The sequence below is a fragment of the Mustela nivalis genome, assembly GCF_964662115.1.
Source record: "Mustela nivalis genome assembly, chromosome: 1".
NCBI lineage: Eukaryota > Metazoa > Chordata > Mammalia > Carnivora > Mustelidae > Mustela > Mustela nivalis.
In genome coordinates this window covers 207303690-207330301 of record NC_139020.1, presented here as the reverse complement: position 1 = coordinate 207330301, position 26612 = coordinate 207303690, and the positions used below count along the sequence as shown (strand labels likewise).

Sequence of the window (26612 nt, the reverse complement as noted above, 5' to 3'; positions counted from 1 at the left end):
TTCTCTTTCTATTCATAGCACCGCAGGCTCGCGTGTATGGCCAGGGAGGAAAACTTCCACTCGCCCCTGTGCGCTCCATAAATAAAAAAAGAAATAGAACCAGAAAGAGAGTGTGAGGGCCTGAGAGAAAGAGACTGAAACCAAAACACAGAGAAGGCGCAGCTGCTCTCCCCAAGGCCTTCTGGGGCGCCCGCCCGAGCCAGGCCTTTATTTATTTCTTTTTCTGGCTTAAAAAAAAAAAAAAAAAAAAAAAAAGGAGGAAAAAAAAAATCCGTGTCTTCCTCAATCCTAGTCCCCCCAGCCCTACCCCCCCTCCCCAGATTTGCTGGCTGCTGCTGCCCAATGGACCCGAGTGGGAGCTTGGAATGAAAAATTCATAACTGCTGGACTTTGCTTGTTCATTAGACGTGAACTTGTCGATTGGGCAAATTGTTTTTGGTCTCCAACTGCCGGGGGCTCTCCCCACCCTCCCGGCTCGCCCGGTTCCCTCCTCCCCTTGGACACAGCCATTGGCTGCTCGAGGATGTCTCACTGCCAAATAGGTGGATCCTTCTCTCTCTCTCTCTCTCTCTCTCTTCCTCCCCCCCCCCTTTTTACTGGCTTTGGCACAGGCAAATGGATGGGGATTGAGCATGAAAGGGGAGAGAGAGGGAGTTTGAGAGAGAAAAGCAAAAAAAAAAAAAAATCCAAAACCCAACCAGCACACACACACACACACACACACACACACTCTCTCTCTCTCACTCGCACACTCACACACACACACACACACACACACCACCATCCCATCCACGTCCTCCCTCGATCTCTCCCTCTCTCTCTCCTTTCCTCCCTCCCTTACTCCCTCTCTTTTTGCACGCGTCTGCCAGCGACGGTCTGCAGCCGGTCCGAACTCGTCCTCTTCCCCGGGAATCTGCAAGCTCCCCCTTTGCCTGCGATCAGGCTCAGAGGCGGAGGGAGGCAGCGCGAAGTTTACACCCCTGTGCCGCTGCCAAAGCCGAAAGCCTTTTTCTTCAGCTGCTGCTTTCCCCCTCCTGGTTTTTGTTTTTGTTTTGTTTTGCACGGGGGTGGGGTGGGGGGTGGGGTGGGGTGGGGGGTGGGGTGGGGTGTGCTGTGTGTTGGGGTTGGTGATTGGGAGGTAGGTTTTGATTTTTAAATTTTGCATATTTTCCTTCTCTCTCTCTCTCTCTCTCTCTCTCCCTTTTTTAAACTGAAAGAGGATGCACAGGAGGCGAAATTGAACATTTTTTTTTTGTTGGCTTTTGTTTACCTGGCGTGTGTGGCAACCGGCTCGCTCCCTCTCTCTGCTTGCTATCCCTGACCTTTCTTTCTTTTTGCTCCTTTTCAAAAAAATATTAATTTCCCCCTTCTGTGCAATGGAGCGTGGAGGGGGGAGGAGGGGGAAGGGTTTGAGAATCCACCCAAGCCCGGCCCCTATTCCCCAGAACACCAATAATAACCCCCTTTAAAACATTTACCTTCCTCCCCTGCTCCTCCCCCTCCCCCCTCCCCCCACCCGCCCCCAACTCACAACTCTGTTGAGTCCAGAAGCTCAGAATCGGGCGTTGGGCTTTGCCGGGTGCTTCAGATCAATGGTAATTATTTAATTTTTTCCAGTTTTATTTTTGTAAACAGAAATCAATTATTATTTAAACTTCAAACAAGCAAACAAGCAAAAAGAAAAAAAAAAAAACAAAAACAAAAACAAAAAGCGGGAGCCCAGCCCTCTGTCACCTGACTGAGTGGGAAAGAGGGTGAAGGGGTCAGTGGGGAAGGGGCTGCAGGACGCCCCATGTAGCTTTTAACCCTAATGTGGCCGAGGCAACCACCTTATTTGTGCTAACAAGAAGTGTTTTGTTCCTTATTACTGTGATTAACATTAGTATCGGTGTCGGTAACAAAGCTGAAATCACATATTTAGGATTTAGATCTGATTAAAAAAAAAAATGCTGGGGTGGATGTTCCAATTGGAGCAGGAGAAAAGAGAATGCAAACAGCTCGGGGAGGGGAACGCCAAATCCGGTTCCTCGCCCGGCTCCTGGATGTCATGTTCTCTCTTTTTGGGGGTGGCCAAAAGCCGACCGGTGTCGGGACACGAGGCGGCCCCCGCACGCCTCGCCTGCGCGTCCGCGGGAGTCGGGGCAGCCGGGACCCGGCGTCGGGGCGAGCTGACAGGAGTTTGCGGCAGCGACAGAACATGGAGATGTCATGGGCGCGACAGAGCCTGGCGGGGATACCAGCAGCGTGTGTGTGTGGACGGCAACGTTGTCTGTGCGCGCGTGTGTGTGAGTGAGTGAGGGGGAGAGAGAGAGAATAGGTGTGTGCTCAGGCGCGGGGTGCCTCTGTCTGGCTGCCGAGGCTGACATGGGAGCGAGCGGCTGGCCAGGCTGGTGGCGGCTCCAGACCACACTTTCGTAGAACAATCACGACAGAACATTGTCGTGGGAGGGGGGGGGCGGCGGAGGAGGAGGCGGCGATTTTTCTGGTGCCCCCCTTCTAACGCTTCTTCTCTCCTTTTCTCTTTCCCCCTCACCCCGTCTTCCCCTCCTCCCGTCCTCCCTCGCCCCGCATGCTCCCGGCTTGCCGCCTGCAGGATGAGTTCCACCCGTTCATCGAGGCGCTGCTGCCTCACGTCCGCGCCTTCTCCTACACCTGGTTCAACCTGCAGGCGCGGAAGCGCAAGTACTTCAAGAAGCACGAGAAGCGGATGTCGAAGGACGAGGAGCGGGCGGTGAAGGACGAGCTGCTGGGCGAGAAGCCCGAGATCAAGCAGAAGTGGGCATCCCGGCTGCTGGCCAAGCTGCGCAAAGACATCCGGCCCGAGTTCCGAGAGGACTTTGTGCTGACCATCACCGGCAAGAAGCCCCCCTGCTGCGTGCTCTCCAACCCCGACCAGAAGGGCAAGATCCGGCGGATTGACTGCCTGCGCCAGGCCGACAAGGTGTGGCGGCTGGACCTGGTCATGGTGATTTTGTTTAAGGGGATCCCCCTGGAAAGTACTGATGGGGAGCGGCTCTACAAGTCGCCCCAGTGCTCGAACCCCGGCCTCTGCGTCCAGCCACATCACATTGGAGTCACAATCAAAGAACTGGATCTTTATCTGGCTTACTTTGTCCACACTCCAGGTAGGTCACTCTCAAGCCCCTTCCCCGTTTTAGTGTACCTGCCGGTATTGGTTTTGTGTATGGTGCCTCTTCTTTCCAAAGGACCTATGCCCTGGGCCTAACTAGCGCGCCTGTCCTGCCTGGGGCCGAAGCCCCTGCGGAGGACCCCTTTTCTCCTTCTTCTGTTTCCCTCCACCCTCCTGGTTCTTCCTCCTTCGCTCCCTCGCCACCCTACCTACCGGATTGTCGTGCCTCTCCCGCTTTGGAGGACTCGTCTTACCCAAAAGAGGCTGCAGGTCTTAGGACCGGGGCCAGGCTGCCCCAGAATTATCCACGATGGTGAGAGTTGGTGATGAACATTACCACACATTAAAAAAAAAAAAAAATCACTCGTTGCAGAGATTTAAAATGAGTCAGAAGAAGTATCGGGAGCCAGGTGCTGGCTTTCCTGCGGCTTCCTCCTAAGTCCTGGGGAAAAGCGGGATTTGGCACAAGCGGGGTGGGCAGCAGTTCGGTGGAGAGAGGGGCGTGTAAAACCAGAATGAATAGAAAAGAGGAGAGAAGGCAGAGGCGGGCCGATTCTGGGGCCCAGATGCCCAGGCGGGAGCTGGTATGGCTGGGATTTGGCTGCCGAAGAGTAGGAAAGTCCTTGGACTTCACAGAAAGTGAAAAGGAGCAGGGGATTCCTTGCGCTGTCCCTTCCGCAGTCTGGCTCCAGTGGGGAGACCCCAAGGCTCCCCACCCCTCTGCTGGGAAGCACAGAGGCTCTCCCAGGCACCGGCGTGGCAGGGAGGGGCAGCGGTGGTCTGCGAGAAACAAACAGTCCCCAAACTCTGCAAATTTTCCTTTTCCTTTTGTGTCCCGAGTAGTTCCAGTTCTCCTCTTGGCTTTTCCAGTTTGACGCAGCATTTTGGGTCGGGATGGTGCCGTTCTCTTCCTCCGGTCCTTTCGCCACCCCCCCCCACCCTTTCCCTTTTTATAATTTCTTTCCGCTTTTGTTTTCTTACAAATTGAAACAGAGATGGCTGGTTAATTTTTAGCCTCCACTCAGCTACGCCCAATTTACTGCCGCCTTTGAAACCTAAACGGGCGGCACTCTGTGATTAAGCAAGGCAGAAGTGTGTTTACATTATGCCCAACCAACTTGTAATGAGAGGGCTACCAAACCTTTTTCTGTGTGTGTGTGTGTGTGTGTGTGTGTGTGTGTGTGTTTCCTTTCCACCATTCCGGTATTTTTTTTCCCCTTGTTTCCCTTCTTTCTCTCTTTATGCAAATGTAACAGAATGTGGCTTAACTTCAACTCTGGTGAATGTTCTTTCCCCGCAAGAGTGTGTGAGTGTGTGAGTGAGTGAGTGAGTGTGTGTGTGTGTGTGTGTGTGTCTTCCTTCCTGTTCATTCATAAAAAAGAAAAGCAACTCACTTTTCTGCTGTGGTCACTCACTTGCCTGTTTGGGAAGTTGGGAGGAGTGGTATGACTTAATCCAGACATGAAATTTGGGGGAGCTTTTAGCACTGCGTCAGGAAGGTAACCTGGGCTAGAATGAGCGCTGAGGGTTTCTGTGCTGGACAACTCTGGGGAAGAAGAGGCGGTGCCGGAGGCCTCTGTCCCTGCTGGTTCACATTCTCTCTCATGAGAGGTGGCTTTGGTGGTTGTTTGGGAGCAGGGAACAAACCCCCTCACCTTTGACCTGGCAGGAAGCCATTGCCCCCTCCATGGATCTTTCTAGGCCTGCACCTGGCCCTGTGGGACTCTCGTGACCCCTCGTGAAGAATGCGCAACCGCCAGTCCTCTCCACTCCTCGCCCTTTTTTCCTTCTGGAAAAGAAACTAAAGAAAGATTTGAAAAGTTATCCTCTCATTCTCTGTCTACACAGCAAGTCAGAGTAGGGAGGGTGTGTGCCTGGTGGTGCTGTAGCTTCGGGGGAGCCTGGAGCCTTGAGTTTGTGTCTGCCAGGCAGACCTTCTAGAGGGGATTGGGTACCTTCTGACTTCAGCACTGGGGCCTCTAAGACTGAAATCAGGACTCTTCTTTCTCTGACTTCCCCCTGCCCTGCTCTCTAGGTAGATCTCTGTAGCTGAGCTGTTTCCCTTTCCTCTTTTATTGTAGGCCAGATTCTTGACTGCTGCCAGCATGGGGCTGAGTTAGGATGAAGTGTGTGTGATGAAGGAGACAGTTTGTGGCCAGCCTGCTGGCTCCTGGACTAACCAGGCAGGTGTCGGGAGAAGGGAGGCATCCCCGCCCGCCCCCCCCCCAGCCATAATGAGATCATTTGCCCAGGAATATGAGAGAATTCATGCCCCATCGAATGTGGCCGCAGCCATTTCTGTCCCGGCTGAGGTCCAGTTCCTGGACAAAAGCTGAGTGGAGAACTGAGGACATTTTTAAATAATTCATCCCTACTCCGGCTCTCTGGACTCCAGATAATTTCAATCAAGGTAGGATTTCTTGCCGGAATGGCTTTAATTCAAACGTGCCTCATGGCAGGAGCAGGGGTGAGTCGTTGGAGCACGGGCCACAGTGGGCCCGGGGTAGATGGTCTCGAGGATGCGAGGAGCAGGCTCGGATTTCCTCCCAGGCCACCCCAGTTTGCTAGAAGATGTCTTCTTCTGATTAAATCCCCACACAGCATCGATGGGACAGCATAGCCCTCTCCATGCCCTGCGCTCCGATACCCCCAGCAGCCCGCCCCACTTGTTCCTCCCACCGGAACCTGGGAAGACGGTCTGGGGTGGCAAGGGCTTGGACTCACGACCCTGAGATCAAGAGTCTCAGGACAACAGTTGCTGTGGATTCTAAAGGAAGTACCTTTCTTTCCTTAAAACTGGGCCGAAGGACCCGGTCTGGGCTGCGCCGGTGGTGCCCGGTTTGATGGCAAGAGTATGACACGGTCCTCAGCTAGGGAGCGCCGCTTCACCTGCAGGTGCCGTCGTCATCCGTGGCCCTTGGTGCTCTTGTTTTGCCCACATGAAGCTTTAAGAGGAGCTGTGGTTGGGGAAGGAATCAAGGACATGGCTGTGTGATGGCGGGAGCTCCACTCCCAGTGTGCGGGGTCCCAAAGACCACCCAGAGTCTGTTCCGGCCTCCATGAGGGCTAGCCTTCCTGCTGGGAAGGAATCTCACCATGTGTCTGTTCCATTTAGGAGGGGATGTTGAGGAAGAGCAGGGTCAGAGAGCACTGTCATGGGGAAGAGAGGTGTATCCCTGGTGATGTTCTGCCATCCAAAGAGGTGGCCCTAAGGCGGGCGGTCGCAGATAGGCCAGAAGCGTGGGTCCTGGAGGCCCTTGCTTGTGTGGGGAAGGATGGCAGGGCTGGGCTGGTGGTGGGCTCAGTTCTTTACAAACCCTCCACGGGGCCCTGAGGGTGGACTGGTATCTTCAGACCTGCCCTGCTCTAGGCTTCGGCCTTAGGAAATAGAAAAATCTGGGGCACCTGGCTGGCTCTGTCGGTAGAGCATGTGCCTTTCGATCTCGGGTTGTGAGTTCGAGCCCCACGTTGGGTGGAGAGATTGATTAAAAATTAAAAAAAAAAAATCTGTAAGTGATAAAATGCTTTATTGAATGGAAATGGCAGCTTCTTGCTGTCAGATTCCTCCGACGGGCTGGTAGTGCAGGCCCGTGGTGGCTCTTTCCTTTATCTCTGCCTTTTCACTGTGGAGAATTTCACATGTAGAAGGAATCCCCTTCACCGGGGCCAGTAGTTTGCCAACTTACGGCCAGTCTCGACTCATCCATACCCCCACTGCCCACCCACGCTGTGTTGTTTAGAAGAAAATCCAAGCATTGTAGCTTTTCTTTCTTTCCTTTTTTTTTTTTTTTAAGATTTTATTTATTTATTTGGCAGAGGGAGAGAAAGTGAGAGTGGGAATACAGGCAGGGGAAGCAGGAGAGAGAGAAGTTGGCTTCCCTCGGAGTGGGGAGCCTGATGTGGGGCTCGACCCCAGGACGCTGGGATCGTGACCTGAGCTGAAGGCAGTCGCTTAACGACTGAGCCACCCAGGTGCCCCACATTGTAGCTGTTCAGCTGTAAATATATCTGTGCACATCTGCAAAGATAAGGAATTGTGAAGAGCGTAACTGCGATTTCACGGTCACACCTAAAAATAATCAAGAGTTTCTTTAGTATGGTCAGGCTAGTCAGTGTTCACATTTTCCTAATCATCTCCTAATTCTGTTTGTTTGTTTGGGTCAGGATCAGGATCGGGATCCAGGGGCACGCAGGGGCGCCTGGCGGGCTCAGTCGACAGAGCACACGACTCTTGATCTCAGGGTCGTGAGTCCAAGCCCCATGTTAGGCCTAGAGCTCTAAAAACAAACAAAAAATCAGGTGCAGGCAGTGCAGTGGGTCGATAGGTCTTTCAAGACTCCTAATCTCTAGGTGGTCCTCCTCTTCCATCTTGGTTTCTTTTCTGGCAGTTTTTGGGTCGTTGCTGTCGAAGGGCCTGGGTTATTTGTCCTGTAGGGTTTCTCTGTCTGGACTCTGCAGCCGGCGCTCCCTTCGGCTGTTGGTGCAGTGCTCTGAAAGGAGTTTCTGCCTCCTTCCTCACCTCCGGGTCCCGGGACGGCTGGAGCGCACCTGTCATGGAAAGTGGATTAGCACCTAACAAATTGTCTAAGAGAACCTTTCCGAGTGCGTTGTCACCCTGCTCAGGTGTAGGAGTCTCCTGGTTTTTGCTCTCTGCGTCAGAGCTCAGGGCTTTGCCGCGAGCACTGGTTTCCAGGTCCGATGGAGGTCTGCTCATCTGGGCCCTTCCCTGGTGGGAGAGGGCATCATTTGGCCATGTTAGCCCTGCCAAGATGCAGCCGATGCCAGCAACGCCCCTAAGACTTTGCTGGACGTTCGGCCCATCTGGAGGCTCTGGGGTCCATGCGTGGGAGGGGCCCGAGAAGCACCCGCCATGCTCCCCGGGGGACTGACCCCTAGCGTGGCCCCTGTGCCACCTCACCCACGGCCTCCTTTTTCAAGGCCCAGAAATGCCACTGGTCTGTGTCGTTGAGGCAGCACCATCTGGTACCAGGGCTAGCGGAGACTGCAGGGGCCGGGAACCAGATTCCTAAGATTTGCAAGATTTGCGGATCATCTTTTAACCCAACGTAAGGTCCCCTTTAGAACACCCTGGAGGAGACGTTGGTGTCGTGCAAAGGTCAAGTTCAGTTGTAAAATTCTTCTGTTGGTCCAACCCAGAGACTGGTGAAGGGGATGAAAGCAGCTAACACGTGCAGAGACGGGCACGGGGCACAGAGCAGGCCATGGCTCACGGCGGCCGCCGTCACTGCTGTTAGGACTTCGTGAGCCCAAGACTGCCTCCCTGTCACCTTCACCTGCCAGCCTTATTTCTGGTAAGGGACGACGCAAGGTGAGAGCCAAGTTTTCTGTAACATGGCAGGCTCTTAGAGGCCGAAGCCCGCTCTCAGGGTTCCTTTCCCCCGTTCCCCCCAGGAAGCTGTTCTTTCTCCAGGCCAAACGTTGCCAGCCCCTCCCACCGCCCGCACTGGACGCAGCTCCTCGAGCCCTTGCCATTTTGGTTACCGCTTCCTGGAGGCCCTCTTAAACTGGAGCATTTATTACAGAACACACAAACTCCGGGCACGATCAGATCCCATGGTAGCCACAGGATTTGCCCGGCCTTCCAGCTCCGTGATTTGTGGGGCCCAGTGCAAAATGTAAGTGTGGGGCTCTTAGTTCGAAACGCTTAGGGATAGCAGTGTGACAACAGTGATAGCATTAAAACCAAGCATGGGGCATGTGTGACTGTTCGGGTTGCACACCTGTGAAGCTGACCCAAGCCCCCTGTGCTCTGTCAATGTGACTGGGGATGCTGATGTCTTGCTCGGTGGGATGAAAGAGTGATAGGGGGTCAGGCTAGCCTCAAGAGGGGATGTGACCCCAAAGAGGAGACCAGAAATACCCAGACCCAGTCCTTTGGCTTGGTCTCATTCTAGGACTCCCTTGACTATCTGCTCCTGTCTGTCTGCCCCGCTGGTCAGGGGTCCGCACTGGCCACGATGCACAGAGCTCTTGGTGGAGTGCTCACTCTGCTGGCTCAGTTGGAAGCTGTAGCTCAAGGGAAAAGAAAGACTCACCCTTGTCTGAGCTTGAACCGGCAGAGCTTGGGCTGTGATTAAGCCGGAGGGGACCCGGATGCCTGAGCATGGTGACCAAATGTACTCCACCACCCAGAGGAAACAGGGCCGCTCTGCAGCAGGAGGGCTGGGCTTCAGACACCCAGAAGGACTTACTTCCTGAGGATTCAGTTTACTTTTTGGCACTGCCACAGGGTGGTCGAATTTCCTTTTTTCATGAAATCCGCACTTGGTGAACCTACTGTGAGCGAGGCCCTTCTAAGAACAGAGTCTCCTGCTTGCAGCTGGCAGGTTTTGCGCGAGGGCCTCATGATGACTTCTAGAAGGCGCTGTCCCGTAGGCGTGAATGTGCAGTGATCCGTGCTGGAGGGGAGGGAAGACCCGCAAAGGCTTCACCAGGGGCCGTGAAGAGGGAGGCAGGGCTCATCTCTGCCACTTTCTAGTGTTGCAGAGACCTGGGGCGCCCGGGAAGGGTGGGCCAGAGGGGCGGAGGGCAGCGCCACGGTCCCCCTCTGTTCTGGTGTCCTGCAGCAGCTGCGCAGAGTAGGGCCCAGCTGAGCATCCCCTTTTCTGCCCAAGGAAGAGAGGGTGGCTCCCTCCCCACCCCTTTCTCTCTTTGCCCCATCGGTCCCACCCCCCACCCCTGTCTCAGGAGCTGCCACGCTTCAGTTATTTTATCCTTCAGTGTCCGATTCAGAAGTCCTTTCAAAGGCCCCAGCCGTGTCAGCGCGGTGCTCGCACAAAAGGCCTCTTTGATTTCTTGTTTGTTTTCATTTGCCAGTGGAGGGGGAGGGGGCTGGAGAGAAAGAGCTTCTGGGTTTTAAAATTTTTATTTGGGTTGCTTCATTCTCAGAGGGGTCCGTTCCCTGGAACTCCTTCCTGCGCTGGGGGCTTGGAGGCAATGGGCGGTCTTCTGGGGAGAGGGCTGACGAGGGACGGGGGGCTGCCCCCACGAAGCGAGAGCAGGAGGTGTGGGGGTTTAGGATATGGTCGTTGGTTCACCTTCAGTCATCCAGTGCTAGGCCCCCGGGTGGGAAGGGTCAGGTTAGAGCCCGCTGCTTGGGTAGGGAAAGGTCTGACATGCCTGGCACCCAGGGACAGTCCTGTATTGGCCCCGTACGTCCCGCGTGTGCCTAGTAGAGGCCTTGGCACAGCTGTAGGGTTTGAGTAGTCCTGAACCTTGACTTTGCCGTTTTCCCTTTAGTGTCCCAGATTATGCCGTTCCTCCCTCGGATGGGAAGGGAATGAGGATCCTTCCAGCATGCACATTCCTTGGAGATTCTAAGTGTCTTCAAATACAGGCTGGGTCTCCCTGCTCTCCGTCAGGGAGTGAAGTGGAGGGGTGACAGGTCTACGCAGCAGCCTGGCGTCCTGTAGCCTCCTGGCCTGAGACGAGCCCCGTTCCTTCCAGGCTGACTCTCTCACTGCCCTCCTGCTCCAGACCCCCACCCCGTACCTCTTGTCTCTCCACGATGGCTGGTTTGTGAGACGCTGCAGCCACGGTGCCCCTCCCAGAGGACACGGCCCCCGGCTCCTGGAGGACTTTGAGGACAGGGAGCTGAGGCCAAAAGGAGACAGAGGGCTGCCCTCGCCAGTGGTTTGGGGCCAGAGACACCAGGACCGGTGCCTGTCGGGGTGCCTGCTTGTAGCTCATGTGGGTGCGTCCCGGTATGCGGTAAGGAGAGGGGCGGCCCGTTGGTGGCTGTGTCTGTGTGGAGGCCTCAGTGCCACGGCTCGGGAAGAGAACGCTGGAGCGTGAGGCTTGGGCAGGTGGTCACAGGCGTCAGCAACAGGGAAGCGTGCCCACTGGGTGAGGGGGCTCCGCGGGGCCTGCTTGGCAGACGGGAGGAGGAGGCTGGGGGGCTGAGAGATAGATAAATATAGCTGATGGCATTTCTGATGATAGGTTTTTCTTGGCACCAAGGGCACCGTGGAAAACAGCACGACAAACGCCGGCCCCACAGGCCGCCGTCGCCATTTTAAGCATGTTTGAGCCGAGGGGTTGCTGGCATTAGAAGAGGGTCCCAGTGGGCGGAGGGGCTGCTCTGCACAGGGAGGTTTGGCTGGACGGGCCTCACCTCCTGGGTGCCTGTGTTTTTCACTCTGTCGGATGGATATCTACTAACTGATTTTCTGGCCCTTTGGGGATTAAAAAAATATTCTGGGGTTGCTCTTTGTGGGCTTGTCTCCCAAGTGACGTGTCCCCCCACCAGCCACTGTGGCCCGTCTGTTGGGGAGTGTGTGTGTGTGTGTGTGTGTGTGTAGGGGGGGTGTTCTGGCTCTTGTCTTCACTTTTGATGTCTTAATGATGGCCTGGCACGCGGCTGCCCCAGGTCAGGACCATTGTTCGCTGTTATCTGGGGGACATCCAGTAACTTAAGGGGCATCCATTTGTTCAGGCTCCCAACAACTTCTTGTTCCCTGTCCAATGGAGGAAGGGGCACACCGCTGCTCTCCCTTCCCCGCTTTAATTCCGTTTTTTCCCTCAAAGGCCCAGTTCTGACTACGGCACCATGCTGAGTCCTGTCTGTGTGTGTTAACCACCCAGATTCTCACACCGACTCTAGTTTTAAATCTGTGCTCCTGGCTGAATGTATTTGTGCTCAGGTGACACACAGCAGTCTCTGGGTGCGGGGGGGATCGGTGAATCAGATCCGGGGGGCCTGGGAGTCTTCTGGAAGATGACCTGTCTGAACCACACCTTGAAAGACAGTGAGGAATTAGCTCATTTTTGTCAGCTGGCTGAGCCTTTTCAGCCGCCAGAAGCTGAGTCCCTTCTCACAATGGTTGAGTGATATAGGCAGGGCAGGAATTATTATCCCTGGGCCCGTACAGAGACGGGAACCCAAGTACAGAGGTGTCGTGGCACTCGGATCACGCGATGAGTTGCCGGCAGAAGGACCCCAGGATCCGGGTCACTGAGCACTTCCACCTGTGGACTTTACTGCTTCTTGAACTTCATGGGGATTGCTGGCCTTGGCAGAGTCTCACAGGAGAAAGCTGTGTGGGTCCCCATGGTCTCCCTTGCTCTCTAGGAGCTGAGACCGTGGGGCTGGAGTCTAGCCTGTGGCTCGGCTCAAGGGCTCCCCCAGCTGCTGAGCACATGGGGTGGAGACAGTGATCGGGCACCTGGCCTGTCCTTGACACTGGCCTCCCCACCAGCTGGCCCCCTGCCTCCGACCTGAGAGGCAGCATGATATGGGTCGGGTTGAGTCCACTGGATGTCTTCACCCTGCAGTGGCCAGCTTGGCTTCTTGGCACCCCTCCCTGGAGTGTGGGGCAGGGGAGGTAGAGTGGGCAGAAAGTCCAGGCCTGGGGCCAGGCAGCTCGGCTGGATCTTGGGATCCCTGATCCTTGCTCTGTCACGCCCTTTTCCTGGGAGTCTGCTTGGAATCAATGTTTGAAATAAAAATGAATGTAATTATCCTAATTAACCAGATGATTGCTGGACGCTTGCAGTAATCTTCGCTACATTGTCTCTGATGCTCCCTCACGTAAACTCTCGCCTTACCTCTTCCTTAAAGTTTGAAAACTTCAGGTCTGTGTGCATAAACACTCTCCCAGCATGTGGAGAGGTGGGGTTGTAGGGAGAGGCTAGCGCCCGCTAGACATGTTCCTGTTTCTGTGGCTAGTGAGACGGAGACATACCCTCTCAGCCACCAACAACAGCTCCCGTAGGTAGAGCCAAGTCTCCCAACCACGACACTGCTGGCTTTCCGGCCAGACCATTCTGTCGTGGAGACGGTCCTGTGCCCTGTGGGGTGGTTAACATCATCTCTGGCCTCCACCTGCTGGATGTCAGTTGCAGCACCCCACCCCAGGTGTGACAACCAAAGTAGCTCCAGACATTTCCATAGGGAGAGAATTGCCCCAGCAGAGAGCCTCTGGCCTGGAAGAAAGAGAGGGATTCAGAACTTTGTCCGCATTTACTTCTTGCCTCTACTCTCAGTCTCGTGGCAACAGAACCTCTGAGCCCCCTCTGTTCTGCATGTGGTATGCCATTTTCCCTTCCTGGGCATCAGAAGCCTGGGCTCAAGCAGCCCGGCGGCTCCTCTCGCTTGTAAGAATCAGGAGCCCATCTAGGAGTGTCCTACTGAATGTTCCTCCTAGTATCTTGCGTCGTGGTCTGTGTCCTGGGAGGGTGCTGATCTGGGGACTAGAGCAGGGGATCTGCTATCCAGCCGACGCAGGCCTTTATGACAAGCTGGTGACACTGTCAGGGCCGTCCCAGACCCCGAGGAACAGCAGGCATTCGTTTCTGCAACGTGGGACGCAGAGACCAGAAGTGTCACCTGAGCCTCCGCGCTACTCTTTTTAAATGATGGATTCAATTTTTTTTTTTTTTTTTATTGCGGTAGTAAAACACACTCTTTCTAAAAAAAAAATTCAAACAATAGAGAAATGAAAGAGACAGACAAGCTCCCCAAACAACCCTCCTGCGCCAGAGGGAAACTCCCTTCCCTGATCTGTGTAGGCTCTTCTAATTTTTTTTTTTTTTATCAATTCGTAGATCAAATAACTTAAATATGGAGATAACTATTTTAAGAGCCAGTGGTACGTTTGGGCTAATTGGATTGGGTCCATGGAGTGCCACTGCGGTCTTGACTTTTCCTACTCCCTGCCCATTCTACCCGTGTCTTCCGTCACCCTAGGTGTGGAGCCAACGTCCCTGACCTCTTTTCCCCCTAGGTGACAGTTTCTGCTTGTCCTTTCTGGGAGCTGGGTGACCAGCAGGATGTGCGTTAGTGTCTGAGCAGCCAAGATCCTGTGTGTGTGTGGAGGTGTGTGTGTGCATTTCTATCGGCTGTGTAACCCGGATGGTGGAAGTCAGGGCCTGAGCCCCAGCCTGTGCTGAGACCCCCGCCAAAGGCTCAGCCACCATGGGAGTGGGGGTGTGGCAGGGGCACTGAGGGAAAGAGAGGCTGTTGAGAAGTGGCCTGCTTGGCTGTGCCCTGCTTGGCCCCAGCCTCTCCTCTCTGGAGCCAGCTTCCCAGCTCTTTCCTGGAGGGCCAGAGTGAACCTCTGCGTGGGGTAGACTCTTCGTCAACTAGCCTGGCATCCCAGAGGCTTTTCTAGACCCTACAGGCTCCTTCCAGGGTCACAGGCGGCTACTGCTTTTTTCCTTTCTTAAAATGGGGGTGGGGGCGCCTGGGTGGCTCAGTTAGTTAGGCATCTGCCTTCCGCTCGGGTCATGATCCTGGAGTCCAGACACTGAGTCCTGGGTCAGGCTGCCTGCTCGGCGGGGAGTCTGCTTCTCCCTCTGCTCTCCCCACCCCTGCTGGCTTGTTCTCTCTCTCTCTCTCTTTCGCTCTCTCGCGCTGTCCCTCAAATAAATAAATAAATACAATATATTTTTTTTTTAAATGGGGGGGGCTGAAGTGTACCTCAGCCTTCCAGGATTTATCACATCATAATTCTTTGCGTCGCGCTTAAAACTATGGCAGAGAGAAGAGTGTTCCCTCCAGGCCAGGGGCACGGATAAGACTGGGAGAAGGAAATCTGGAGAGAGCTTTGCGGCTGGGTCAGCTGGTCTAGGGGAAGCTGCAGATGACAGCCGGGAGTAGGGTGACACCTGGTGACTCTTCTGGAGTGGGCGGAGTAAATGCAAGAGATCAGGAGATCCCTGGAGGCGGCCTGCAGGAGGCTGACTGAGTGCGGCCTTTGAGGAGTGTGTCCTTATTATGCCTGCAGATTATATCCCCATTAGCGCATAATTATTATATAATGGGTGTTATTGCATAATGGCAGTTATATAACACGTGGCCCAGAATACGGGGGGTGTGTGTGTGTATGTGTGTGTGTAATAAGTGTATATTCTCTGACTATAAATAGCTGCCAGCCCTGCACTGAATCTGTGGTCACACCAGAGCCACCTTATAAATACCCGGCGCTGGGCTATAAATTTCTGAGTGGTGACGTAGGCAGACAGGGTACCTACTTAGGAGGTGGTGGGAGGGACCTGCAGCCTCACCCGGCCACCTGACATCACTGTTTCCATAGTAATAAGAACGCTCCCTGGGGGACCAAGCAAAGAGAGGCCTTTAAAGGGAGGAGGCAAATGGTTAGAAAGCTGGGAGGGGGGGTGGTTACCGTGCCTGGGGCTGAGCAGGGTGGGGTCCGTGGGGTGAGGACGGGCCATCTACCCTTCGGTGTTCAACCAGTGCCAGGGCAAGAAACTCCATTTTCTTTCATCTCTTCTTTAGAGGGTCTCAGGGTCCCTCCTCGTGTGTAGCAGGTTGTGAGAGACTCAGCTGCCTGTTAGGGAGAACGGGGGAGCCCATGGTCTCTCTTCATTCTTCCCTGTCCTCGGTGACCTCTCCATGGCTCTAGGGCCACCAGCTTAAGGGGAGCTGAACATGGGCAAACCAGAACCCTGCACCCCAGTCGTGTCCTCCCCAGGGCGGGACAGCTTTCCCTACTCGAGGTTTTAGGCCAATTCTGGCCTTAGTAATATAAGAAATATGTGAGCAATTTGGAGCACATCTCAGAGAGCCTTTTGGAAGTCATGGCACTGGGAGTTGGCGCCTGGGAAGACACAGGAGGCGAGGATAATATTTTGGCCCCAGAAGAAGCTATGGGGTGGGCTGTCCTCTATTTTGGTGTATGAGACGTAGTTTCCTGTTGGCTGGTGAAGAGGTGTTCTTCTCATTCCCGAGGAAGAAATCCGTTTGTTGGCAGGTGGCAGGATGGAGGTTAGTTGGGAGGAAGGAAGGGTGGGTGACCAAGTTGTCACAGTATGACCAGTAGTTTTCTGGTTTCAGCTCTCCAAGTCCACTGTCTCAGGAAATCCCTCTGTCCTTTGCATGCCAGGATGGTTGGTCACCCTAGAACAGTGGTTTTCAACCAGGGGTGACTTTGACCTCTGGGGAACATTTGGCCATGTCTAATAGACGCTTGGTTCGCACACGCGGGAGAGGGATGCTGTCGGCATCTAGTGAGTAGAAGCCCATGCCCAGGATAGTCCCTCAACAAGGAATCGTCTGGCTCAAACATCACTAGGTGGTGAGGCCGTGAAGCCCTGCCTGGGGGCATGGGGCATGAGGGAGAGGGTAAGCAGAGCTTCTGTGCCTCTCCTCAAGAGAGCCCTTGCCTCTGGCATCGGAGAGGGCACCCCCACACACACCCCCGGCCTCCGCTCTGCATATCTTGCAGCTCTATTTCCTGTGCTTTGCTTGGTTATGTGTAGGGCTCTAGGGCCGGGAGACTTTTTCTAGGGAATCATGAGGCTTCCGAGAGGGTCTTTCCCCCTCAAAGCTCAGAGGCTTGTGCGGCTAAGACAGTGTCGAGTGTAAGGCCTTGCTAGGCAGCCTGGTGCTGGTCTGGATCTTTTGCCTGTTATTACAAAATAATAATAATGGAGAAATCATTAAACAGCAATTCCTTATTGCCTGTCGAGGAGTTTCCAAGAGGCAAAGCTTGCCTGCTTCCCTCACCTTCCAGGCAAGCACTTCCTGTGCAGACCTGAGCAGGTGGCTGTGGCTGCCGGCCCAACGGGTCCCCCAAGTGTACCGGGTCCAGAGCCAGGACTTGTTTCCTGAGAAGCCCACTCCCAGGCCCAGCAACTAGGGCAGGACTCTGCCACTGAGAAGAGACTTTACCGGTGGAACAGGATGAGGGAGCTGCAGCCTCTGCCGACACACGGAGGTCACAGAAATCGGGTTTCCCCGATGTCACTTGTAGCAGATTACATTTTGCATGCGCACGGGAAAGGTAATCAGCAGAGCACAGCACCTTCTTCTCACCTGTGTTTAGTGCCTGTTGAGTGGACCACGTGGCTGTAGTCTACTCGGTGCCCTCTGGCCCTGACCACAAGCATAGTGTGGCCACTCGGGTCATTGTTTCTGCTGGGGGGGTACCCACAGACGGCGGCCAGTATGGTGGCTCATTGGTCTGCTCTGCACCAGGTAGTTGGCCAGAACCGGAGGATCAGCTGGTTGCAGTCTGTCCCTTGTATGTGTGGAGCTCAACTTTTGAGTTGGACTCGGGATCGAGATGCTAGCGAGCGTGGACTGGGGAGGCAGGGCCCAGAAGTCTGCAAGCAAGGCCCTGCCTGCAGCGCCAAGGGGAACTCTGTGGGGAGCAGCGCTGGCTTCGAACACAAAGGCTGCTGCTCTGCGGACTAGTAACCCTCAGGGTATTGCCAGCCCGAGAGTATGGCCAAATGAGAGGCCCCTTCCCTGAGGATGGGCCAGATTTCTCTCACTTATTTATGGTATTGTGGTTTATAAAGTGGGCCCGGCACACAGATCTCTGGGCACCATTTCAAATACAAGCATTTCTTTTAAATTAAACAACACACACACACACACACACACACACACACACGCACACAGACACACATGCACACGCACGGACTGTTTAAGCCATGCTGCTGCCCAGGACTGTTCGGCCACGTGGGTCGGTAACTGAGGATGATGGTCCCGAAGCCACCATTTAATATTAGATTTTTTAACTCAGAGATTCATTAATATAATTACTCAGATGCCAGCCTGGCTTGGCAAGGTCTCTTGAATTGTGTTCCTTTCCAACAAAGAGCTCTGGCTGCAGGGATGCCCCTGGTGTGCCAGAGCCCCACTCGCTGGTTTGTGGACTGTGGGCAGAGGCATGTGTTGGCCTCCTTGGCACACCCTCTCTGGGAGAGGCTGCATGATCCCAAGGCGGCGAGTCCTGTCTTTCTGTGTCTCATTAGGAGACAGGCTCCTCTGGAGAGTCTGCGGCAGAAGTGAACAGTCAGCCGGGCGAGGCCCCGTTTGAACACAAGTTCGACTCCGGGGCTCGGCTGGTGGCTAGGTAGTTTCGGTTCCCTGTGACACTTGCACTTAATTGTATAGGTTTTTCTGCTTCTGGAATCTTGGAACTAGGACTGTGTTTTATCTGCCCTCGCATCTGTCTCTTGCCCAGCGTACTAGTGTTGTACCACCCCAAAACCCATTTTGAATATCGAATTACCTTCAGCTGGGAAGCATCCTGTGCCCATCCCTGAAATGACACAAAGGCGCAGAATGGGGTAAAAATCAGAAAAGGGGCTGATGAGGGAAGGGAGTGAAGGCAGGGGAGCAGGCATCAGGAGGGGAGAATTCTGACAGATGAGGAGTGGCAGAAGCTTCTGGAGGGCTGGAAGGAATGTGGCAGGCAAGTGAGAAGCTGTGGGTTAATGGGGTGAAAGAGACTTCGTTTCTCAAAAAGAAAATGTGTTTTTCTGCTTTATGGCTGTTGAGGTGTCAGGAAGATAGGGAAAGAGCAGCCCCCCTCCTGGTCCCCTTCCTTCTGCTGGCCCTTTGTTACAGGGGCCACCACGGGGTGGGCCACTGGCCCTGGTTCACCCTGCCCCCACTCCCAGGCCTTTGCTCTTGTCTTTCTGGCCAGCCCTGTGAGACGGAAGAGATGCGTGGTCCCCGGAGCCCACGTCCTCTCCAGAGATACCCGCGGGCCGGCTGCAGCCCTGAGCCTTTTGCAGGAGCATCAGACATCGGGACGGTTTGCCTCTAGCTCCGAGGCACCCCCCCCCACACACACACCCTGCGCCCTCTTCTTTCCTCAGAAGCCCCCACCTCCAGTCCTCTTGTGTGGGTGTAGACTCATGGCTGGCTCTCCAGGCCTCTCTTTCCTGGAGACCCCTCTAGCCCTGGCCTCCCCCGTCCAAGATGGCTGCTGTCCCCCAGCGGGTACACGTGCACCCGGCTCTGGTGGCTGCGTGTGGTTCTTAATAAATTATTAAAGAAATGTGAACATTTTTTTTTTCTCACACACTGGCACACGCACGGTCACTTTTCTGAGCCAATCCCCAAGTCTGTTCTGGCCGCTGCTGCCCCCTTTGATTATCTCAGACCTCAGAGTCGGTCTCATTAGTTTTTCAGGGGACTCCCAGCTCTCCCTTTCCACCCTAAGCTCCTCTAGCCTGCCTCCTCCTCCCCAGCCGTGAACCTGCTTTCTCCGGCCCCGTGTGCCCGCCTGTTACTTTCTTGGAGACCAGTTTCCTTTCCAAAGTCCCCTGTGTCCAGTAGGAGAGCAGTCCCGCGGCCCAGTCGCAGGAGCGTGGCCTGCTGCAGCGTGACCGTGCTTTGGGGCTGTCACCCTCCTCCTTGCTCTGGGTCATTTGGCGTAGAGTCCACTTGAGCGGGAAAGTTCCACGTGAATCCCGATGGACCCACGGGGCTGTGGTTTCCCGTGGCCTCATGTTGTTCTTCTATGATGAGGCGATGGTCGCAGGTGCGCCGTTGCTCATCGGTCCTCTGTTTTAAAAACAGGTATTTTTCTGATTATAAGACTAGTGCCCATTCATCATAAAAACACCAGAGAAGCATGAAGTCGGAGGGAGATCAGTAAAAAGTCAACATTCTGTGACTTAAATAGCCACCTTTTGTTGCATTTTTTGCACCTATTCATGCACATATTTCATTCTTTAAATTTGGAGTTTATGATACAAACACTTCCGGGTGCTGCTTTTAAAATTTAACACCACCGTGTGCCCTACCCCATCACAATTTTTCGAAAACTAAATTTTGGTGGTTTAGCATCTTTCCTTAGCTGTATTTCCCCTAATTTTCAACATTTTTCTAATGACTTCTATTCCCTTTTCATTTTGGAAATGAGAAACTACCTTCTATAGGGCGCCTGGGAGGCTTATTTGGTTAAGTGACTCTTGATTTTGGTTGAGGTCATGATCTCAAGGTCATGAGACTGAGCTCTACTTCAGGCTTTGCACTGGGCATAGAGACTGCTTGGGATTCTCTCTCTCCCTCTGCCCCCACCCCCACTCATTCTCGCTCTCTAAATAAATAAACAAGTAAATGAAATTACCTTTTGTTATTAATGAAATAGATGCTTATTAAAAAAAAAAATACAGGGGTGCCTAGCTGGCTTAGTCGGAAGAGCCTGACTCTTGATCTTGGGGGAGTGAGTTCAAGCCCCACGTAGGATATAGAAATTACTTAAATAAATAGAACTTAAAAAAAAAATAGAAACATGCCTTTTAAATGGTTGCCTGAGACTTCAGCATGCCAGAGCTGATGCCCTCCCTTCTCTGGGAAGAAGCCCGTATGTCGTGCATTCTGCTGGGATGGACATCCGGACGCACCGAGCGCGGTAGCTCTGTGTCTGACCTTCAGACAAGAATTGCTGGCAGCTGAGTCACCAGGCAAAGGGTGCACACTCTTCTGAAGATGCTTCATATGGATTGCTAAATTGCCGCCTGGAAATCTGGCTCCTGCAGACGACGTGGGACGGTTTTTCTGTCCACATCCTCAGCTGTACCCCGTTCATGCTACCCAGAGCCCCAGAAAGACACTCCGGTCATTTACACACATCACACACACTTCACATACATATTACATCAGGCTGCCCCTTCAAAACAAAACAAACTGAAGTACAATTTACCCTGCAGCGTGAGGCTTGAACTCGCAGCCCCAAGATTCAAGACTTGCATGCTCTCCCGACCGACGGATGTGTGTTGCATTGGCTCCCGTATCCCCAAAGGACACATGCTGTTGTCCACTGTAAGGGCTAATCTTGGATGTCACTCTAGGCCTCTCTCTGTTAGCCCTGCTGGTGGGGAGGGGTCCTCAGAGCTCTGGCATGGCGGTGTCCGTTCCCTTGGGAGCCCCGGGGGCTGCCTGACAGTGAGCAGGTGTGGGACACAGCATCTGCATGGCAGCCGCCTCCCTGCGCCACTGCCGAGGTGCAAGCCGTGAGAGCTTGCGAGGACGCAGCTGCTGCTGACCGCTGAGGCCGGCTCCACCATTGGCTGCCAGGAGCCCGGCCTGCCTGGGGAGATGCGTTCCTCCTGTGACTGAAGGGGAGGCCGAGGGAGGGCGAGTCCCTCACTCTGGGCTAGGGACACACACAAACACATCCATCCTGTGCCCCAGAGGTGGCATCCCCCAGGGCCACGCAGGCTGGGACACACAGCCCCCTGTGCCCTACCCCGGAGCCAGGACGGTCTCCTCCTGCAAGTCTCCAGGGGCACGTGCGTGTGAGCGTGCTTCCCTTGGGCTCGGTCCCCCTTGCGTCTGCCGGTGCACGCTCGCATGTTCACTCACCTTGAACGCAGGCCTCGTGTCACTGTCTACTTCTCTTTGGTCCGTTGAGGCTGCAGCATCTCAGACCTCTTGTCCCCCAGCCCTTCTGCTCGGTGCTCCAATCTTGCCCAGAGCCTGACTGTCCCATGGCACCCCGCGAGGTGGGGGCCGCCCCGTGACCCCTGAGGCCCAGCAGGAGGCCTGGGAGGTGCAGCGGTGGTGAGAGCTACGGACGGGGAGAGGCCTGTCCCCCGAAGCCTTTCTTCCCTCCTCTTCTTGCGGCGGCAGCTGCGTGTGGCAGTGCCAGGCATTCTTTGCCTCCAGGGCCCTTGGCCGTGCCATCGTGGGTGGGATGCGTGTTTATGAAACTTCGTCCGTTCTTTTTCGCTGCGAGTGTGCAGCATGTGTTACCCTGTGAGTGTCTGTGCGTGTGTGTCTGAGTGTCAGGAGGTGGGTGTCTGTGTATGAGCGTGGGTTGGAGTGTGTGTGTGTAAAAGTCAGTGCGAATCACACCCTTGGGACGGAAGGGGAAACTTGGAGGGTCACTGGATTCCAACTGTTGGTGCTCCCATGAGGCCACCGAAGCCCAAGGAGAGCGCAGTTCCCGGCCCCCCCACTCCCAGCCCCTGTCATCCAGTGAGTACCCGGGTCGCCCAGGGGCACAGCCAGCAGATTCCAGGCCCAGAGCCGCTTTAGATGGAGCAAGTGGGGCCATGAAGTGCACTTGCCACAAAGCGTCAGGCCCTTCCCTGTCTGCTCCACAGTGAGCAGCTCCTTTCTAGGGCTCTTTGTGAACCTGCCTTGCTATTAATCTACCTGTTAGTAAAAGAGATTACAATTGCCCTAATTACAGGGCGCTGTGGCTGCACCGTCAGGAGCCGGGCTGAGTGAGAGGCGAGGGGTGGGGGGAGTCCAGCCCCACAGGAAGCTGCTATTAAAAGCCCCATGTTTTGATATGGCACAGGGACAACAGCCCTTCCCGGGAGCTGGGCAGGTTTGGGGGGCGGGGGCTGAGTTCCCACTGTGGGTGCTGGCATGACAAGGGAGGTCAACAGGGCTGAGGACAGGGAGGGCCCCCAGGCACCCTGACCTTCCGCGGCCCTATGCCCAAAGGTATAGGCCTTTGCGGGTATAGACATGGTGGCACTTGTCCGGATGGGGTGGTGGCTCTCTTCCAAAGGGACTCTGCAGCCCCCAGCCCCCCATTGATTTGTGTGGACACACAGAAGCACCTGGTCTGTGCCAGCCCGGAGCCGTGTGTGACCTGCTCCTGGGAGAGGACGCAGGTGATCCTAGAGCACAGCGGTTCTCAGCGGGGTGTGTGTGTGTGTGTGTGTGTAAAAGATTCTGTCCCCAGGGGACTTCTGGCAATGTCTGGAGACATTTTTGGTCATCACTACTAGGGGGAGTGTCACTACTGGCATCTAGTGGGCTGAGGCCCGAGATGCTGCTAACTGTCCTGTAATGAACACTGTGGCCCCCCACAGCAGAGAACGATCCTGTCCCGATGGCAGAGGTGTCAGGGTGGGGAACCCTGGACAGAGCAAAGGAAAGGGATGGCAGTGGGCAAGTCAGACCAGAGGAAGGCCGAAGGACTCCCTGGTGCTAGGACTGGAGACTTTAGCAAGTCTGTCCCTGGGCGGGAGTGGGAGAGAACAGGCAGCCCAAGCCAGCGACCCCAGTGTGTTGACTACTGGTGGGTGTCAGGGACCACAGGCTGGGGACATTTCTGTGCATTCCCCTCCCTCCCTTTTCTGGCAGCAAGAGCTGGACATGGATTGGGACACTTGTCCTTTCTCACTGCCCCCCTGCCCTTGTCCTCACTGCCCACCGAGGCGCCTGGGCATGAGGGACTCAGACCTTTTCCTGCCGTTGGAGCCTGACAGGCCCCTCTGGGTGGGGGAAGTTGGGAGGAGGGCGTGCAGGGATGCGAAGGGATTTGTGCCCTCCTGCTCCCCTGCAGGGACACCAGCCACACCCTGGCTTCTCCAGAATGCACCTCTGGTCCTCTGAGGCACAGAGCAGAGCAGGCAGAGGCATGAGCAGTAAACCCAAGTGCGTTCCTTTCTGGATGGGCCCAGGAAGCCTGCCTCCACCATTCATTCCTGTCCGTGATGGGGACACTGCTGCCCCCTTTCCACTTCAGTTTCCGCTTTTCCTTCCCAACTTTGGTCTCCTCCAAGGTGCTCCTTGGGAGAGAGGACAGGATGGTGGGATAGAGGTACAGTAGGAAGTGGCCTGCGGGGGTGGCCCTGGGGGTGGTGGGCGCTACTCAGTCCTATGTGTCTTAGGGGATGTGCGCTGCTTGTGAGCAGACCGGGCTGTGTGTGGGGCGGCTTCTGACGCCTCTCAGCCCTCAGGCCGCCGAGTCTCTGTTATTCCACAGACAAAGCGCCAAGATTTTCGGCTGTTGTGAATTCTGTGCTTCACACCGAGTCTCTAATAGTGGAGTCACTTTGCCTAAACCCCCCCCCCTCCTTCTTTTGCCTTGACAGCTCCAACCTTATAATTTTACCTTCTCCCGTCTCATAATCGCTCCTTTTCTTCCCTCTCCCCTTCCTGGGGTTTTTGCTGCTCATCTCTGGGAACCCCCTTTAGGAGGGATCGCTCCTGACAAGAGGGGAGGGGCTTCCTGTCAAACATTGGGAGTTGATGTTTTGTTTGGTAAAATGTCTGTAAATAGGCTGTGAGGCATTAATTCTACACGGATCCCTGTGCACTAGAGCGTCTTTTTGTGTCTGTGCACGTCTCCGTGCGTGTGAATGTCAAGAGCAGAGAGAAAGGGAAGGAAGGAAGGAGGAGAGAGGAGGGGGATGGACTCTGGGGGTCTTGGTTCTCTTCCTTCTGGGACATTGCCTCGGCCTACATCACGAGCCCTCATCAGGAGAGGGCCCGAGGCCCAAGTCCTCTAAAGGCCAAGGAGAACGTCCGTAAAGAAGCCCCCATGGTTCTGGGCTGGCTGTCCAGAGAGTTGGGATGGGGCAGTGGGCCTGTAAATCCAGGGAGCCGGCGCTCTGAGGCCCTGAGAGATGGGCCGTGAAGGGAGCTCTCCCTCCTGCGCAGGCTTTGCGGGTCACTTTAGATTCTCCAGAACAATGGCGGTCTTCCACCCATAAATGGGAGCCTTTTTTTTTTTTCCCTGGACAGGAGGCTCTCTCTTAGGTAATTGTCTGCAGAGCCACTCCCAGGACTCTTTTTGTTTGTTTGTTTGTTTAAAGTTAATTAATTGATTGATGGATTTAAAAATTTTTTTTTCAAGTAGCCTCCACCCCTCGCTTGAGGCTCAAACTCATGACCCTGAGACTGAGAGTCGCATGCTCTCCGGACTGGGGTAAGCCAGCCCCCCTGGTCTGCCTTTTTTTTTTTTTTTTTTTAACTAAGACTTCTTGTTGCTGTAGATTGGCCCCTTTTAAGCTTTAGGTGGCTTGCGTATCCCAGGATTTGACTTAGAGCAAACTCACTAAAAGCCCTGGTGTGCTTGACATTACAGACTCAGCTGCGTCCGTTTTCCCGCCATCAGCCTTCCAGACCATGGAAAACTCTCCCTCTTTTCAGCTGCTCCTCAGCCGACGCCCTCCCTGAATCCATTTTGAGTTGCTCTTCCCCGGCCCCGTTAGAAAATGTCGGCTCCGACTGTACCATGCCCGCCAACAAAGGTGCAGAACGATTTTGGCTGCTTCGTCCAGGAAATAAATTCCTCTTCAGTGCCAGAAACCATAGAGTGGTGCCATGTGTTGAGCTCTGGGGCCCAGCACCATGGGCAAGGCTCTTGCTCCAGGCAGGGAGGGTGGAAGCATGGGTTCAGGAGGCTCTGGGGGCGAGAGCCTTGCTGCCCACACATCCTTGGTGTGTCCTTCCTTGGTCAAGGACCCAAGAACTTGCCACTTGGCCTGTTCTCCCAGGCCTGGCTTTCCATATGCAGTTGCCTGTGGTCGGCTTGGTCCCTAGACCCAGAGTAAGACCGGCCCCCTCTCTGCCCTGCGGCATGCAGCCTTCTTTCTTTCCAGCTACCTTGCCCAGGTTCTCCGGCTCCATCTGCCTTGTAAAGGTTGGTTTCCCCGGAGTCTGCCCACTCACCTCTTCTCTCCTCATAATTGGTGATGCTGTCACTGTCACTGAGCCCCAGCTCACTGAAGCCCACGACAGTCCCATGAACTACACGCCGTTCTAAGCCCCGAGTTATGCCTGAGAGCCCCGTGGACAGAAGAACCTTGCTGGAGGCCACCCTCACTGAGCACATCGGACATCCGCCCGCCACCCCCCCACTCCCCCCCCCCCCCGCCCACCGCTGATCCCTGGGCTCATCTCAGGACTGATTTCTCCAAACTCTTCTTTTCCAGCTCTTGGGCCAACAGCCAGTTGATACAGTACCCAGAGTGACCTCACGACACTCCCTGCTCCTCCCTTTTCTGTCCATTCCATGCCTGGCTTGGTGGGGGTTGTCCCCAGCCACCCAAGCTTGGGAGCCCGCGGGAGCGAGTCACTGCCGCTCTGGTGGCTCTAATCCCTGTCTCTTCACCACCGTTGTTGCTTTCCAAATTCAGCTTCTTCCCCTCTCTTCCAGATTTGTTTGAGGGGGATATAAGTCACATAATAAAAGTCACTATTTTGAAGTGTCCGTTTCAGGGGCGCCTGGCTGGCTCGGTCGGAAGAGCATACGGTTCTTGATCTCAGGGCTTGTGAGTTCCAGCCCTGCGTGGGGTGTAGAGGTTACGTAAAAATAAAACCTTAAAAGCAAAGTATACGATTCAGTGGCAGTTAGTGCATTCAGTGTTGTGCAGCTTCCACCTCTGTCTAGTTCCAGAACATGCTCACCACTCCCGCCCAAACCCCATGTCCGTGAGCAGTTTGTCCCCACTCCTGCCTCCCAGCCCCTGGCAACCGCCGGTCGGCTTGCCGTCTCTATGGTTTGCCTGTTCTGGACATTTCCTATCAGGGGCTCAGACATGTTGTGGCCTTTTGTCCCTAGCTTCTTTCACTGAAGGTCCTGTCATAGGAGCTCAGGACTTCATTCCTTTTTCTGGCTGAATAATATCCCACCGTGGATCTACCCCCTGTCTTTAATCCATTCTTCTGTTGATGGGTTGTTTCCACTGTGGGGCGAGTGTGGACAGTGCCGCCGTGAACATGGGGGTACAAGGAGTTTACGTGGACATATGTTTTTGATGCTCTTGAGTGTATACCGAGGAGGGGAAATAACTCTCTTCTGTAGAGTTCTGCGGCCACCCTTGAACGGGCAGCTGGTCATACCATCTCCCAGAGGTGTCTCCTTCTTAGCTGGGTTCCCAGAGTCGCTCACATTCTAGCCTCTGCTGACTGTTCCAGCATCATCTCCCCTCACACCTCCCCGTGCTGTGTTCCAGCAGATGGACCCCTCTGTGGGCCCTGAGTGTGCTGGATTGGTCCAAG

At 54.7% G+C, this 26612-nt stretch overlaps 1 protein-coding gene and 1 long non-coding RNA gene across 11 annotated transcripts in view; one reads left to right on the top strand and one right to left on the bottom strand.

The window, feature by feature from the left end:
• The window catches only part of NFIX (nuclear factor I X), a 97583-nt gene that overhangs the window by 25395 nt on the left and 45576 nt on the right, over positions 1 to 26612 (top strand). For 4 of the 10 annotated variants that reach the window (XM_082729974.1, XM_082729972.1, XM_082729973.1 and 1 more), the window contains exons 1-2: positions 1608 to 2285; positions 2594 to 3125. In XM_082729974.1, the coding sequence (XP_082586100.1) occupies positions 1947 to 2285; positions 2594 to 3125 (871 nt within the window). In that variant the 5' untranslated portion in view covers positions 1608 to 1946. The other 6 variants (XM_082729970.1, XM_082729971.1, XM_082729978.1 and 3 more) reach the window with 5 other exon arrangements.
• On the bottom strand, positions 6893 to 9865 carry LOC309864532. Its single transcript, XR_014311595.1, has 2 exons — positions 9343 to 9865; positions 6893 to 7678 (listed from the first exon to the last, which is right to left on the bottom strand). It is a non-coding gene; the product is annotated as an uncharacterized lncRNA (long non-coding RNA).